Source organism: Dryobates pubescens, chromosome 22, assembly GCF_014839835.1.
Source record: "Dryobates pubescens isolate bDryPub1 chromosome 22, bDryPub1.pri, whole genome shotgun sequence".
Lineage (NCBI taxonomy): Eukaryota > Metazoa > Chordata > Aves > Piciformes > Picidae > Dryobates > Dryobates pubescens.
Window position 1 is genome coordinate 15932526 of NC_071633.1, and position 14841 is coordinate 15947366.

Genomic DNA, 14841 nt, shown 5'->3' on the forward strand with positions numbered 1-14841 from the left:
TAATTGTGAGACCGGCGGTTTTCTCAGCTGCGCCATTACCGGCGAGACTTTGTCCCACGCGCGGAGTCGAAAGAGCGGAGCCGGAGGATGGGACCTGTCGCTTTCAGCCGAGGGATTGTTCACTAGCGACATGGAGCCCCACGGCCGCCCCTTACCCCCACCCACCTTACCGCTTTCTCGCGTGTGTGCTGCGAGTGAGGACTGTACCTGGGCGGGCACCTGCGGCCTCTGCCTTGCCTAGTCTAGCCGCCGGGCACCCCGAGCTGCCTGAGGCTGGCCGAAGGGTCGTTTAAGAAAAAGAAAACCATGCCAGTTTCCAGTGCTCCTGTGGTTATAGTAAGCTGTCCTTGTTAGTGACTCAACCGCTTGCCTTTCGAGCGAGAAATGCTGGATGAGGTCTCTGGGGCGTTACCTCCGTGGTTTTTTTAGGGAAAATACAACACTAGCCCCCTGAATTAAAAAAGATGAGATAAAGGAGAAGCAAGTTTCTTCTTTCATCAGGCAGAAACTTTTGCCTCTGAAGTGCAACTGTAGTGAATTTGTGAAAAGAAAATGAAGTATAAAGTGGAGTCAGTCTAGGGCAGTAGTTGCCTAAAACCTATCAGCTGCTGCTCTCACCCCGGCTTTGTTATTATAATTAGGGCTGCGAGAGGCACGCTTAGCAGAAATTAGTTTGGGTTTCCTTTGTGGCTTCCCAAGAACTTCTGAATGTGTTTCCAAGTCTTTGCATGAACATCTCTTAGAGATGGTTATCGCATCCTGGGAGGATGGATCATTTCAACACTGGTTTGCCTCTGCTGGTAGGTTACGCTGCTGATGATGACTGGAGCCACAGTAGAGTACTGCGGACACGGAAAGTACTTCCATGACAGTCGCTGCTGCCTGCTTTGTCCAGCAGGTGAGAAAGACTTCAGGCCAGGCAGCAACAGCTGATAAGAGCCATGGCTTTTTCCCTGTGGAGGTGACTGTCTCATTCTTGGGTTTTATGCTGCACCCAGTGAAAGCATAAGCCTGGCAGGCGCTGTGGTGGCTGTGCAGTGCTAAGGCCACGCTCCATTTTGAAGAGAGAGCCCTTTGCACAGTAGGTGATAACTGGGAGACATGGCTTGGCAGCAAGCCAGGAAACTTCTGCCTGCTGTTGACGATGAGGTGTTCGAAGTTGGGGGGTGGTGGCAGCTTTTCAAAAAACCTGAAAAACCACTTTATTTAGCACCAAGAGCAGCCCTAGGGGAATTCTGGTATTTCTGTTGCTGAAGGTAAAATTGTGGTTTGCCTTTGCCCTCCCCTCATTCCTCAACGTGTACGGAGTTCACAAGCTCTGTGCCAAGAAGCAATCTGCCCTTAGTAGCGGAGGGCTTTGGGGTTTATTTAAAGATAGTTCAGGCAAAGAAGAGAAGTTACAAGCAGCTCTCACTGGGCCCCTTCAGAGGAGATGGCGCTGGCCACTTGGGTGACCCTGTGCTGCTGTGATGAGTCACCCTCATCCCTGGTGCCATCCGCAGAGGCCTGGCTGGATGCCATGTTTACCTCTGCTCTCTGTCTGTGCTGCAAACCTCCTGACCCTGCTGTGCCTGTTGGCTCCTGCGTGCACAGTTCACTCGTAGCAGGGGTTGAGCCTCCACCAAAAATGGGTTTGTGCTGCAACATCCTGTTATGCTTCAACAACCCCGTGAGGCTGCTGCTGGCTCTTCTCTTCCACAGGTACATATGTTGCTGAGCACTGCAGTGCTCCAAATTCAAGAGGAAGATGTGCCCCCTGCATGGAAGGAGAGACTTTTACTGCCCATGAGAACGGCCTGGAAGGATGCTTGCCATGCAGGGAGTGCAAAGATGGTACCAAACATAAGTGTGGTGAAACCTGAAGCCTTTTCCCCCTTGATGTGGAATGCCTGTTCCACTGTTTGGGTTTTTTTTTTCCCCCACTTTCAGTTATTGAGAATATTGAACTTAGATTGCCTTTATGGCCTGAGTATAATTTTTTACACAGGTGTAGAGAGCCACAACTTTAACTTCTATTTTGTTTTTTAGATCAAGTAGTTTTGAGACCCTGTACTGTGACGCACGATACTGAGTGCCAGTGCAGACAAGGGTACTTCTGCCCTGCCGAGGGCTGTGAAATATGCCAGAGGTGCAGTACAACGTAAGTTTGAATTTGTGTGATGCTTTCCCTTCTAGTCAATGTCAGAGCTGTGGCCTAATCTGTGCCAATGTCTACCACATGTTGTTAAGCTGTAAAAAATTGCCCTGAAGCTAAAATGCATTATTCATGCATTTAAATTTTAGGTGTCAAAATACACAAGGTTGAGACCTAGAAAGGTGCAGATTTTGGTATTGTTGTGCTTGTTGCCTTTGGCTCTAAGCTTACACTTTCATTGTCTTCAGATGAGTACTTCTCCATGTACAGACTTCAATGAGCTTTGTAGCAGCCAAGTCTAACACTTCAGGAGGTAGATTCACCTGTTGAAGGAAACTAATATGTGCATGAATAATGCATCTGCTCTGTAGTGTGTTTGCCCTGCCACTTAGAGGCTAACATGAATGATCTTATCTGCTTTGCTTCTACTTAATCTTGTGCTATCTTGAGTTGTTTAAAGATGAGTTATCTCTTTGTGGATATTCTCCTCTTGCCTCTGAGCTCTGCTCAAAAACAAAAAAATTTGCCTGGGCAGAGTTGCATATTACTCTAGAATCATTAATCCAACCTTGTGTTGTGTTCCACTTCAGGTGTCCAGAAGGGAAAGAAATTGTCCAGAATTGCAATGCTACCACGGACCTCAGATGTGGCTTACCTAAGCAAGGTCTTGTACACACAAGTACCATTCAGCTTGGTTTGTTGGGTCTGTGCCTTCAGGCATGTAACACCAGAACAGTCTGTAAAACAAGGGCTTGAACTATTGTAGTATGGTTAAGAGCTTCTGTAGTTTGCTCTGGGAATTGCTTACTAAAGACAGGTTCTGAAGGGGTTGGAGTGACAAACCATGTTAAATTTCACTTGGTAAAAAGCTACATGTATTGCCCTTTCAGAGTTGCAGCAGTGATGCTGGAAACTAGAAATAATGCAAAGGTTTCTTTCAAGTATGTCTGAGAAGCTGCATATGGAGTGGCTTTCCCTGCTGCTACAGTCTAGTTGGCTTCTGCCAGACTAGAGAAAGCAGGAGCTTATGCTGGCAATACTGCAGCACGTGAAGCTTGCTGTTGTCTTGCACACTTGTATCTCCCTGTTATTAAATGTTCCTTCAGAAAGCCCTGTAGAAGTCTTATTGCAGCTCTGCACAGAATCCCCTGCTGCCTTTAGGATAATGATGTGCAGTGCAGGCAAGTACTTGCATGTTCAGGTCAGCTGGTAGTCCCAGCACCTGTTCCAGGACCAGCTGGCTGGGTTGCTGTACTGGTGCTGAGCTTGGGCTCTTCCCTAGGACAGCAGGGAAGACACACTGCTCAGAATATCTTGTTTGGGGACTGCTTCAGTGTTAATGTTATTCCTTTTATCCTTTGCAGGAAGCACACTTCATGTCTGGTTTATTGGGCTTGGTTTGGGTGTTGGTGTTTTGTTGCTGTTATTGGTAATTCAAAAGCTGAGGTGTGATAAAGGTAACTGTTTGATTACTATCCACAAACTTTCTGAACTAGGCAGAGCTTGCACCAGGGCTGTCCTTGGGGTTTCTGTTGCCTTAGAGGTGATCTGTTTAAGCTCTAGTTCATCTGCTATATGATTCAATTAAGTAACTCCCATATAACTGACTAGTTTTGTTCATTAAATAAAATGCATAACCTTTAACCACAATCTTTCTGATTTTGCTGGCAGGTGCTTTTGGTTCAAAGTTAGATTAGTAGGAGGTCCTTAAAAGGACTTCTTGACCTATTTGCATTCTATTGCCAGAGTGAGAAAAAACTTGTGAGCTCAGATGTGTAAGGAAAATGGTCTGTCACTAGAGCTTCAGTGCTCACAAAAGAAGAGTCCTGTAAAATTTTATTCTAATAAAGGGAGAGTCCACAGAGGCATATTCCCTGTGGGTGTCTCAAATTGCTGCAGGATGCAGCCTGCTTTTATTCTAAATTCCTGGCTGTAGGTACTTGGAATTTAGAGACTTCCTGGTCTGCTTACCGCATCTTCCTTCCCTTTACATGTGCAGCTCCCTGCATCATACATCCTATATTCATTAAAAGTAGGTTCTTCACTTTTCTGGGTGGAGAACTTAATAGTCAGTAGCCCACTAAGCCTGTACTCTCCTAAAGTTCAGAAGTTCAGGCTGTGTCCAGTTTCTGCTATCTTTGGAGGGCACCCTGCTAATTTATGGGAAGACCCTGGTGAAACATGAGCAGAAGCTTTCTTACCTGCATGAATTTTTGAGATTCCTAGTCTGGTCTTTTGTTACCTCAAATTTTGTCTGGAAGAATTTTCATCTGTAAAGACACCTTGTCTTAATCCCACCAGATGTATGGAGCAAGAAGCAGCAACTAGTTGTGTCATTAACTACTCTTCACTGTGCCTGTGGAGTGCTTTATTTTATTGCTGCCCTTTCATCATTTGAGCCTCTGAACATGAATGCAAAGTTTTAGGTGAACTTTTTTTTTTAGGGAATTGAAGTGTTTTCCTGAGAAACTTTTCATTCCAGTAGTGCACATTAAAGTGTTTTTACAGCTAGTTCAGTTAGAATAATGTTATTCTGACTTTTGAGTGTTGAGATTGTTCAAGTTTATGTCTTATGGATTGTATTTCAGTAAAGACAGTTTCTGCCTTCTCTTTTGTATTGCATAGCCCACAAAAATGCTGAGAAGTATAAGCTGGAGGGGAGGGAGTTTGAAAAAGTGGCTTTAAAAGCCAAACTGCATCTCGTGGCCTGTATTCTACTAAGTGGGGACTTTTCAACTCCTGTATGAAAGCACAGTCTTTGTGCCATTGATGGAAGCTGGGGTGGTGGTCTCGTGAAACATGTTGGTGGTCAAGGAAAGTAAAATGTCTTGTGTTAGAGCTTTGCTCTCTACTACATGTAGATCTTGAGAATTCAACTACATTTAAGTTGCAGCAATTCCTAAAAGGTTCTTAGACACTTATTTTGTTTTCCAGCTGTTTCAACTGCTAAAGATCCAGCTGTTTCAACCGCTAAAGATCCAGAGAAAGGTCTGGTAAGTATGTGATGGACCAAGTGTTTCAGTTTGGCTTGTATTGCTTGCTGGTACCTAGTACCCAGCTGTCAGACTTTTGTCTTGCTGTAGACCTGGTAGGATGTGTTCTTCTGATGCAGCCAGTTGTGATTCATACAGGGCCAGATGTTAACAGCAGCCTGATGTGCTCATTAGCAGCGGTGTCTCCTGCAGTTGGCCTTTCAAGTACTACCCTTGGAAACATTCCAGAACCTGTGGCCAGGATATTGTGGAAGTGGAAGAATTAGGCTAACTGCAAGCTTTTCCCTCAAACTGTCTCAAATTGATGCCTTGATCCAATAAGTCCTTTTCTGCTTCATGCATTTATTCCCCAAAATCAGCTATTACTTCCCTTCGTGGTGGTGCTCCAGCTTTCCTTGTATCTTAACTACAATATTTTTCACAAGACTGACTTGTCTTGATCCAGGGAAGTGACGCAGATTCCTTCCTGCTTCTGGGCTCATGTCACAAGGTGCAGACCAGGACCTGGCAGTCCAACGCCTTGGTCCTAGGCAGTTCTGCATGACCTGGGGTTCAAAGCTCTGAGCGTATTTGTTCAGGAGTATGTTCCTGAAAAGGGTTTGCCAAGCTAAGGCTGGCTGCTGGCACATGTTTCACTCTAAAGCCAGGTTCACCCTGGCCTTCTGTAGTCAAATGCTGTTTATGATACACTTCAGGCAAGAATGTTTTGCACAATAACATAAAAGACTAGCTTTCTAGCAGCTAGTCTAGCTTTAGCTTCTCTGTTTAGAAGCTACACTTACAACAGTATGGGAAGGCAAAAATGAGCTCAGTCTTTACCAATGTGGCTAATGATAAGTGATACCAGGTGTATGTCTTGAGGAGCTGAGAGCCATCCAGATGGATTTTGTACCTCCCTGTTGCCTTTCTTGTCACCCTCACCCAACACATGCACTACTTGCCTGCTGTGAGAGCTCTTACCTAATCTTACCAGTTGGGCATTTTGTGTAATTAAATACATCTTAATTACAACAGATACTTGAAGACTTGGAGAAACAGAATCAAAAGATCTTTGAAAAATGTCACCTTATTCTTCTCTCTTTTAAGGTCCATAAGTGCCTCAAATGTGTGACTCACCCCTGGGTTCTTGTTGGGTTGTATCTTCCCCCTCACAGCACTTCCTGTATTTGTAGAAGCTGATGAAGAAACATGACAGAAAACATGGTCAAAATGCTGTAGCATAGGAATAAGCAAATGTAATACTTCTTTAAGTAAAATGGTAGCAGAATAATGGCAGTCACAAATTAGTATACAGTGCCACATAGATCTGATGTAAGAGTTGTCCCAGACTTGAATTGCAAGTGTTCATGCTACTGTAACTAAGGAGAGTTACACTGATGCAGTCCTGACATCTGGTGTTCTGGCACCAAGACACTGTCCTTTCTAAAGTACTAGTGAATTTATACTGCTGTTAAGAAAATAAAAAGTTGTAATTTATTTCATTCCAAAATAGAGCAGCTATTAGTCAGCCATGCTGTGTGCCCTCAGTAGCTCATTTAGCTATTTAAGAACTATCCTGTATAAATAGGATCAACTTGTTTAACCTGTTTGCAGCCTTAAAGTGGATTCAATAAGGATGATGTCCAACACAGTAGGGTGGTTCCCCTCACATCCCTGCTTACATGTGTTGGTAACATGATGGTGTCACACATGGGTCATGGACCTTGTGCAAACAAATCACACTGGTGTATCTTCATGGAGGAGCTGTGCCTTAAACATGTCTCATTGGGAGAAGTTGCTCCTCACACTGTTTCCACCTTTAAACAAGAATCCCCCAAGCTTTCCCCTTATAGCCCTTGTATGCTAGATGGATCCTGGCCTGCTTTGTGCTTGTTCTTGATGGAGCCATACTCACTAGCATATACTTGTTTAATGTATTGTCAATGCTAAAACCAGTGCAGTCCTCAATTTCTTCTGTCTGCTCCCAAAAGCTATGCAATGTGTACTGTTACTCTTGGCATTCTTTCAACTGGGTATAGTTTGTGAATCTGCCAGAAAACTACTCCAGCCAAACCTGGCCAAGCTAGTGCATTTGCATGGAGCTGATAGGCCGTTATCAACTTGGCAAAGGCTCTGCCAGCATCCACCCAAATACGGGATAGGCCTCAGGTCCCTCTTGCTGTTCAATCAGCTCAGGTGCAGCAAGGGAATTTAGTTTCCTCCTGCATCAAGAGGAATATGCACCTTCTACACCTGGGGAGAAGCAATCAGCACTACACACCTGTGAAAAGTTTAGGAACAGTTCCCTGAAGGTCATCAGTGTGCCTTGCCCCCACAGTCCAGCAGGAGCAGAACAGCAAGCCAAGGAGAGAGTTTAGGCTCTGAAAGCACTTGAATTCTAGGTATATATACACTGTAACTCTTGCATGTGTTTAACTTTGCCAAATTAGTAACTCTGCTGTTATCTCCGGCATCTGGTGACTTGAAGTATTGCGTTTTCTTTCTCCATGCTGTCTTAGAAAGCATACCTGTGAGATGTCTCTTAGAAGGTATTCTTACTCTTTGTAGGAGCCTGAGGGCAGTACTGAAACCCTCATCTTACCAGAAGTGAAGGCACCTGCACATAACTCAGCCAATTCAGAGGGTGAGAATGCTGGTGAGACCCCAGAGGAACAAGTACAATTCAACATTAACTTGGAAGCAAAAACTATGTTGCCAGAGGAAAACAGCATTCCTGAGCGAGGCACCTGCCTGCACGGGGTCTGGAGGTGCCATGTGGAAAGGTGCTTGAAGAGGATCACTCGGCCTTTGCTACCCGCCAGAATGGGGCAGAATCCTGCATACCATCAGAATGCTCAGCCCAACCTACCAAGTCGTGGGGTGCCAGCAACTTGTGTGGTAAGCATATGTGAAATTACCATCATATTTTTCTTGTGATACATGTGTAATTTCAGTTGAGTCCTTAGCTGTCCCTTGAGTGATAGGTGCTGTTTTCAGGTAGAACAACATGGAAGAGGAGGCTTTGCCTTAGAGATGTAATAGGATGGAAAGTGATGTCTTGGAAGCAAACTTGAGTCCCTCATTTAATCTGCTCTGCTTTTCTCATCTCCCTGTTCAACATTTACATAGAAGCTGGTGTTTTTGCAATAGAAAATGTGTGGCCTTGTTGGTTCTCTTCAGAGCTAGTAGCATGGCTGTTACAGCATGCAGTTTTCTTTACTCACACTCAGTTGTGCTGTGGAATTAGTCCCCTTCCCCTTTATTGGTGTGTGTGCTCTGGGGAGTGAGTTATCAAGTATCTTAGGAATAATCATGAGGGAAGCACTCTGATACATTGGAGTAACAGTCCCACTTTGTATTACAGATACAAGAACCACGGTGCCAAATAATTGTTAAAGATCTCTCTCGAAAAGGTAAGTGTTCCATAAACTGGCAGTGTTTGGAATTTGTTCTTTTTTTGACACTTCAGTTTACTGAAAGAATAGTGTAGGGAGGCTAATGAATATTGTGTAGGGCTACAAGGCTTTCAGTTTATTGTAAAATATGCTGAAACAGGATTATTACTGCATTTAAGAGAAGTTGTAATCTCTGTAGTGAATTGTTCTATTTCAATGCGTGGTTGTTCTGCACTGGAGTTGTCTCAGTCCAGAGAGGGTAAGAGGCTCAGTTCTCTTGAATATTCCCATGTTATGAAATTAGTGTCCTATTGAAGAATGCTTTTTGAAACAAAGGAAATGGCCCTGAGTGAGAGGCTTTTTTCCCTTTTAGAAGCTCATGGTGCCCACCTGTCTGTACAGGTGCTTGACTGGGCCCTGCAAAGAAGAGATCATTTTATTCTCTCATTCATGCCATTTCTGTTTCTCTTCCACTGAAACTGCTAAACAGGCACCTAAAACTGCACAAATAAAAGCTTTGCCTTTACTGGATTTCAGTCTTGCATCTTTCTGTAGGGCCAAAATTCGATCAGCCACACTCTAGAAATTACTTCAGTTTTCATGGGCCTGCTACTTGTGTGACAAATTTGGCCTTGCTGCTGCTGTTTGGTCTGTACAGGGGAAAGCATGTGATTAGACGTGGCACTTGGTGCCATGGTTTAGTCATGGGGTCTGTGGTGACAGGTTGGACTTGATGATCTTTGAGGTCTCTTGCAACCTTGGTGCTTCTGTGTGATTCTGTTAGCTATGGAAAAACCTGTATTTTAAAGCCTAAGCTGATGTATGGTGTGTTTTTATCCTTTCAGAACTGAGAGATTGCTTCTCGACCTTTATAAAGGAAGTACCACTAAAGAAATGGAAACAGCTTATGAGGACTCTCCTGCATGAAAATGAAATTGATAAAATTATTTATGATTTTCCTAATAATAATGAAGAGCAATCTTATCAGATGCTTCTCTCTTGGAAAAACCATCTGGGAGAGAAACAATCTATTATTAAGTTACTAGATGAGTTACGGTCTCTAGATATTAAGGCTTATGATAACATATTGAACACTCTAAAAAATAGTAACATTATAAGTAAAGCAGAAGCTACTGATTAATGTTTATGATGAGCTTTTAAAGTGCTACTGTGTACATACCTATGTCTACAAACTTCCTGTAAATGGGGACGTCTACCAACTTCTAGTAGAAGTGGTGTCACGGACTTGCTATCCTCCTCACCTTTGCAGGGGGAGCTGGGAGTGATTTAACAGCGGCAGCGTTGACGCAGACTCCGGTTGTGCAGCTCGCTAAGGTCTTTTGAGTTGTCAGGTATTGAACTGGGGTGCCAGATGCCCACCTGAGAGCGAGGAGCTCCAGCTCACGCTTCCCTTTGTGTGAGGCAGGACCGCGCTGTTCGAGCCCAGGAAGCGGGAACAAAGGCTCTTTCTGAGAGGGCTGTGGTGCTTTGTTTTCTGAAACGATTGTGTTCGTTCTGTATCGGTACGCTCTCAGAGATGTTATGTTTGAAGCATAGCAATAAAAGCCTGGTTGAGGCAGAAGCTGGAGTTGACTCTTGGCGCTTTTTTGTCTGAGGGGAATAGAATCGTAGAATCGTACTTCTGGTAGGAAGAACCCTTCAACACCATCACGTTAAGCCGAGAAGCCCTTTTACGGTCGGTTTGAGGGCTGTGGTAAACACTGAGGCTGGGCGGGAAGGCGCTGTGGGCGGGAGGGGGCGGGCGGTGTTCCCTCGTTGCCATGGTGACGCGGGGCTCGCGCCGGAAGTAGCGTATGGCGGGCGGGGCCACGCTTCCGGGTACGCTGTTGCATCAGCTCGCGAGTGAGGGGAGGAGGCAGCAGGATGGCAGCGCCCGCCGCCGAGCAGGGTAAGTCGGTGACCGGCTCCTCGGAAGCTCAGTGGGGTAAAGTAAAGGGTCCTGCGGGGTTGTCACTGCTTAACGCCGCCGCTGTCACGGTGTCAGGTGGGCGGCGTGACGTCAAGCGGCGGTGGAATAGCCGGCACGCTGCTCTTAGCGCTGAGGCGTCGGGACGGGAAATGGCGGCTGGGGGCTTCCTCAACGCGACCCTCGAAACCGGCGGGGTCCCCCCAACGCACCCGCGTGAGTTGCGGGCGATCCCGCCGCCGCGGGCCCCTGAGATGCGAGGCAGGCAGGCAGATAGCCATCACGACACGCTTGGGGCAGAGGTGACGTGTGAAATCCTTGTTGGGTGGGTGCCCCTGAGGAGATCGCCTCGGTCCCTCGGTGGTGGGTGACAAGCAAGCAGCTCCTGATGCCACTGCAGGGTATCAAGAGCAAGGAGTTCGAAGTGTGGTGCGTACGCGCATAGAAATGTGGATCTATAGGTGCTGATTGCACCTCTGACACTGGTGCCTATGGATCAGAGGACCTCCAGTGCCTTGAGAGACCAGGGGAAGCGATTCGTATCGTGCCTCACCACTGATGTAAAGGTTAATGATGACACTCGGTGATTTGTGGAAAAAAAATTGGACCTTAGCAGTGGAGTTTAGAAAGGACGGTTCTTCACCTTGATGGGCTCAAAGGGATCTTCGGTGGCTGCCAGACTGCTTAGGCAGTTGTGTGCTTATCGCTGCATCGTCTGCTCTCTTTTTCCTGCCTCCGTCTGCCTTACTGTCTTTCCTAGTCATCTGTGTTCTTCCTTGAACTCATGTCTCAACTTTTTGACTTTTCTGGACTTGGTGTTTTTGTTGTTGTTGTTTTGTGACCATGTTGTAACGATGACTTACACTGTGCTTTTCCGTATGGAAGGAGGGCCAGGGTAGTCCTATAATTCTTGGCACTACTCTAGCAAATAGGAACTTGGAATACCAGTCATACAAGTATGAAGTACCATTTTGGTATGTAAGGGGTTGGAAATTTCTGTCATTCCAGTTAAGGATCTGTGGAGTCGAAGATTTTGTGCCTTTTCCTTTGTTACTGAAAGTTACTTTGCTCTTTGTTCATCACAAGTAATGTCCCATGTAAGAGAGTGCAGAAATATTTATTGATGCCAAGGGACCAGCTTTTTCAGATGTGTTTTCAGTATCTTAGTTAAGCTGGGGGGGAAATAGCTCCAGTAAAGGCTTTGTTCAGGTGTGCTTTGGGAAACTTTCAGTTAAGTTTATTACTGGGCAAGTAGTATCTGGTTGTTTGGTTTTTTGACTGAAGTTCTAGTTGTTACTTTTAGTTTCAGTTCAGGGAAAGTGGAAGTGGAACTTAAAGGGCTAAAGTGACTAGAACTGACAGCCCCTTCCTTGGTGGGATATTCCAGTCTGAAAAATCTCTGCTCTGTGAAAAGCCTCTTGATCCTCGTGTTTGAGTCTTGGAAAGTCCTTTGTCTCTCTGTGTATGATGTGCCTTGCATAGGTGGGGTACCTGCATTAGTTTACATCTCCTGAAATTTTTATGGAAAAGGATACTTGATCTTAGCTGAGCAGATAGTTAGACTTCCTTCCAAAGCTGCCAGAGTGGCTAGCCAGAAATGATAAATGGCTGGTTTGGAGCTATGTTAATAATGAGAGCTGTTACACTTAACTTGTATGAATTGTTTTAAATTTATGAAAGTGAAGTTGGAAGAGAAATGACATTTTAAAATATTCAGAAATCTCTTTAAGATTTCTTCTTGGAGAATGTGTCCACAGAAATCCCAGCACATTTTGGTTGCCATCTAATTATGACTGACGACGTTAGCAGGTTCAGGGAAGCCCAGGAGACCTATTTTTTCCCCTGAAGCAAAGTAACTCCCTGTTTTTGTGTCATGGCTTTTCTGTATTTACTTTGCTGCCAACATCTTCAAGGAACAGAGATTTTTGTTTTCAAGCTAATAAAAATGACAAATTTCTATCAGATTTGATCCTGTATAAGCTACATTGATTCAACAGAGAAAGGTGTTTTATGTGCAAATAAAATGTATAAGCAATCCTATGCCTTGGAGTCTCTGTGTTGTTGCAGCCTTGCAGACAAATTTCCTCTGTCCTTTAGTCATCTCCAAAGCACTCCATGCATGGAAAGAAGAGTGTGTCACAATTCTGTTGCCTAAAGAGAGTATACACTGTTGTTATATGAGAACAGGGGAAGTGTTAAGATTATTAACATTTGTTCTTATGAGTGTCCAAGGTTGTTTTGCATCCCTCACCAATACCCATGCTCAGTGATGGTTTCTGAACAGAGGTGCTCCTGAGTGATATGATTTGATGTTTATGGATCATTCCATTCACGTGAGTTAACATTCAGTGTTAGGCAACAGCTCTCTAACACTCCTGCATTTCTGCTGTCAAGAAAAATGCAACTGAGTAGTAGCAACTGTATTTTTGGTAGAGATGTAAATGAAATTGGAACAAACTTCTATGTAAAGGCAGATTTGACTGATTTCCTTGAAAGGAAATGTTCCTCTGGTATGCTGCCTTCCAGAAGGCAGTGTTACCATAGGTATTCTTCCTTCCCAGGAGAGCACCCTGTGCTTCAGAACTTTCTGTGTGATTAATTCAGCCAATAAGAACTCACAAGAATGCCAGAAGTGAGAATGATTTTGTCCTGTATGCACTGAAATAGGATGTTCAGAGCTATTGCAGGATTGCACTGATCACTCAGCACTCTGAAACACAGCACATTTGCTTGTGTCTCTGCATCTGAGTGTAGCAGAGAGTAGAACACATTTGTACTAGCTTTCAGCTAGCTGTTGTGGTCTGAAAAGTAGCCATCAGTCTAGAAAAGGAAGTCTGGCACCCAGCACAGCCTGTGAAACCAATGTAGGAAGCTCATATTGGTCCAGTGAGCTTGCTGGCAGCTGGAGACTGCTGCAGCTCAGTTGCTCCTGTGGGCTGCAGTCACAGATGTGATTTTGTGCTGAATTTGAGTCAGTGATGGGTCTCAACGAAAGACATCCTCCTGTTAGATCCCCTGGGCTGACTGGTTTCTTTAATGTATTTAATTTTCAAGTCTGCTGTTGCTCTTGCAACCAGACATAGCATCAGACTTCTGTACTTTCAGGTGCTAATGTGTGTCCCAAGACTGTTCAAAGTAATTTTGGTTGCTCAGCTTATCAGGACTGAGCTGGTACTAGCATTCACAGGCAGTATTTGCCATCACTTCTTACCAGAATGTACTCGTATGAGTTCTGTCACGTTTGTTATATTTGTGTGTAAGTTTGTGCAACTTCTCTTTTAGATTGGTTTACAGATGTGGTTGGGAAGCACTTACAGTGTTTCAGATCCACTGACTGACTTCCCATTAACAGCCTGGTGTGTGAATAATGGCCATAATAACCCTAATAATACTTTGTAAATTGAGTGTTGCTTTCCTTGCAATAAATCTTCAAAGATCTTTTCTTTGAGATACAGTTTCATTTATGCATAGATCATTCTTGTCATAGTTTTTTTTTGCCTTCTCCCTCTTGATTCATGGAAACAAACCTCACATACAAACAAGACTGATGTCTTGGGTTTCCATCGTGAACAAATGTATTTCAAACTGTTTCATTGTGTATAAACACGTGAAGTTCTGTGATGATAGTCATCAGTAAATATTTAGGAGCCTGAAAAGTTTGTAGTAAAATGAACCGTGTGAGCAGAAGCTGAATCCTGCTCAGCTGGGTAAGGCAGGCCTGTAAGGTCTAGTTATGAACCATTATTCACCTGTTAGTCCTGATTTTTGGATAGCCCCTGAGGAGGATTGAGACTTCACAGGAATAGGACTTTGCTTTTCTGTATGAATTTTAAATTCATTCATTATTAAATATTTTTTTTCTGAGCTCTGATCTTTTTTATTAGTTCTGCTGATGTGCCACTATATTTCATCTATACCCAGTAGAGTCAAACACAAACTTACTTGGTATCTAGCTGCCATTTCTCTGTCATCCTGAGTTCTTGTAAATACTTTAACCAGTGATTTCCATACAGGAAATGAGCTGCTCATGAAGCCTCAACTGATGATATTTGGAAAAATGTTTCCATTCTGTAGCTTCTCACATCCTCTCTTAGTCTTCATCTCCCCATCTCCTTTCCAAGATGAGGAAAGGTGTTCTGTGAGCACCTTCAATGCTAAGGGAACTACTCATGTAGAAGATATATCTATTAATGTAAGCACCAACACTCACGGCAGTGGTGTCTGTCAGGGTTTGGGAGCAGAGACAGGTGTTCTCATGCTTTATTGTGCTATGTCCTTGGCTACATCTATAAATTACCTTGTAAAGTAGGATATCAGCTTAATGTTTATACAGTACTCTGAAACCAGGCAGAGTTACAAATGTTGAATCATTGTAGGAAAATAGGAATGCTGCGTTTACCTGATGTCAGTGCT

General features: G+C 44.2%; 2 protein-coding genes across 3 annotated transcripts in view; both read left to right on the plus strand.

Moving 5' to 3' along the window:
- Nucleotides 1–130: 130 nt before the first annotated feature.
- On the plus strand, nt 131–10073 carry LOC104299832 (tumor necrosis factor receptor superfamily member 6). The gene is made up of 10 exons (XM_054171703.1): nt 131–181; nt 805–898; nt 1702–1833; nt 2029–2140; nt 2725–2798; nt 3499–3591; nt 5069–5127; nt 7675–8004; nt 8471–8519; nt 9347–10073. Exons 1-10 carry the CDS (start codon nt 131–133, stop codon nt 9640–9642), a joined length of 1290 nt encoding a protein of 429 aa, XP_054027678.1. The 3' UTR covers nt 9643–10073.
- Nucleotides 10074–10323: 250 nt separating this feature from the next.
- CARS1 (cysteinyl-tRNA synthetase 1) overlaps nt 10324–14841 on the plus strand; it is a 33275-nt gene continuing 28757 nt past the window's right edge. Inside the window, exon 1 of one of the 2 annotated variants that reach the window (XM_009899972.2) lies at nt 10324–10410. In XM_009899972.2, the coding sequence (XP_009898274.2) occupies nt 10386–10410 (25 nt within the window). In that variant the 5' untranslated portion in view covers nt 10324–10385. The remainder of the gene's footprint in view (nt 10411–14841) is intronic. The other variant, XM_054171647.1, reaches the window with a different exon arrangement.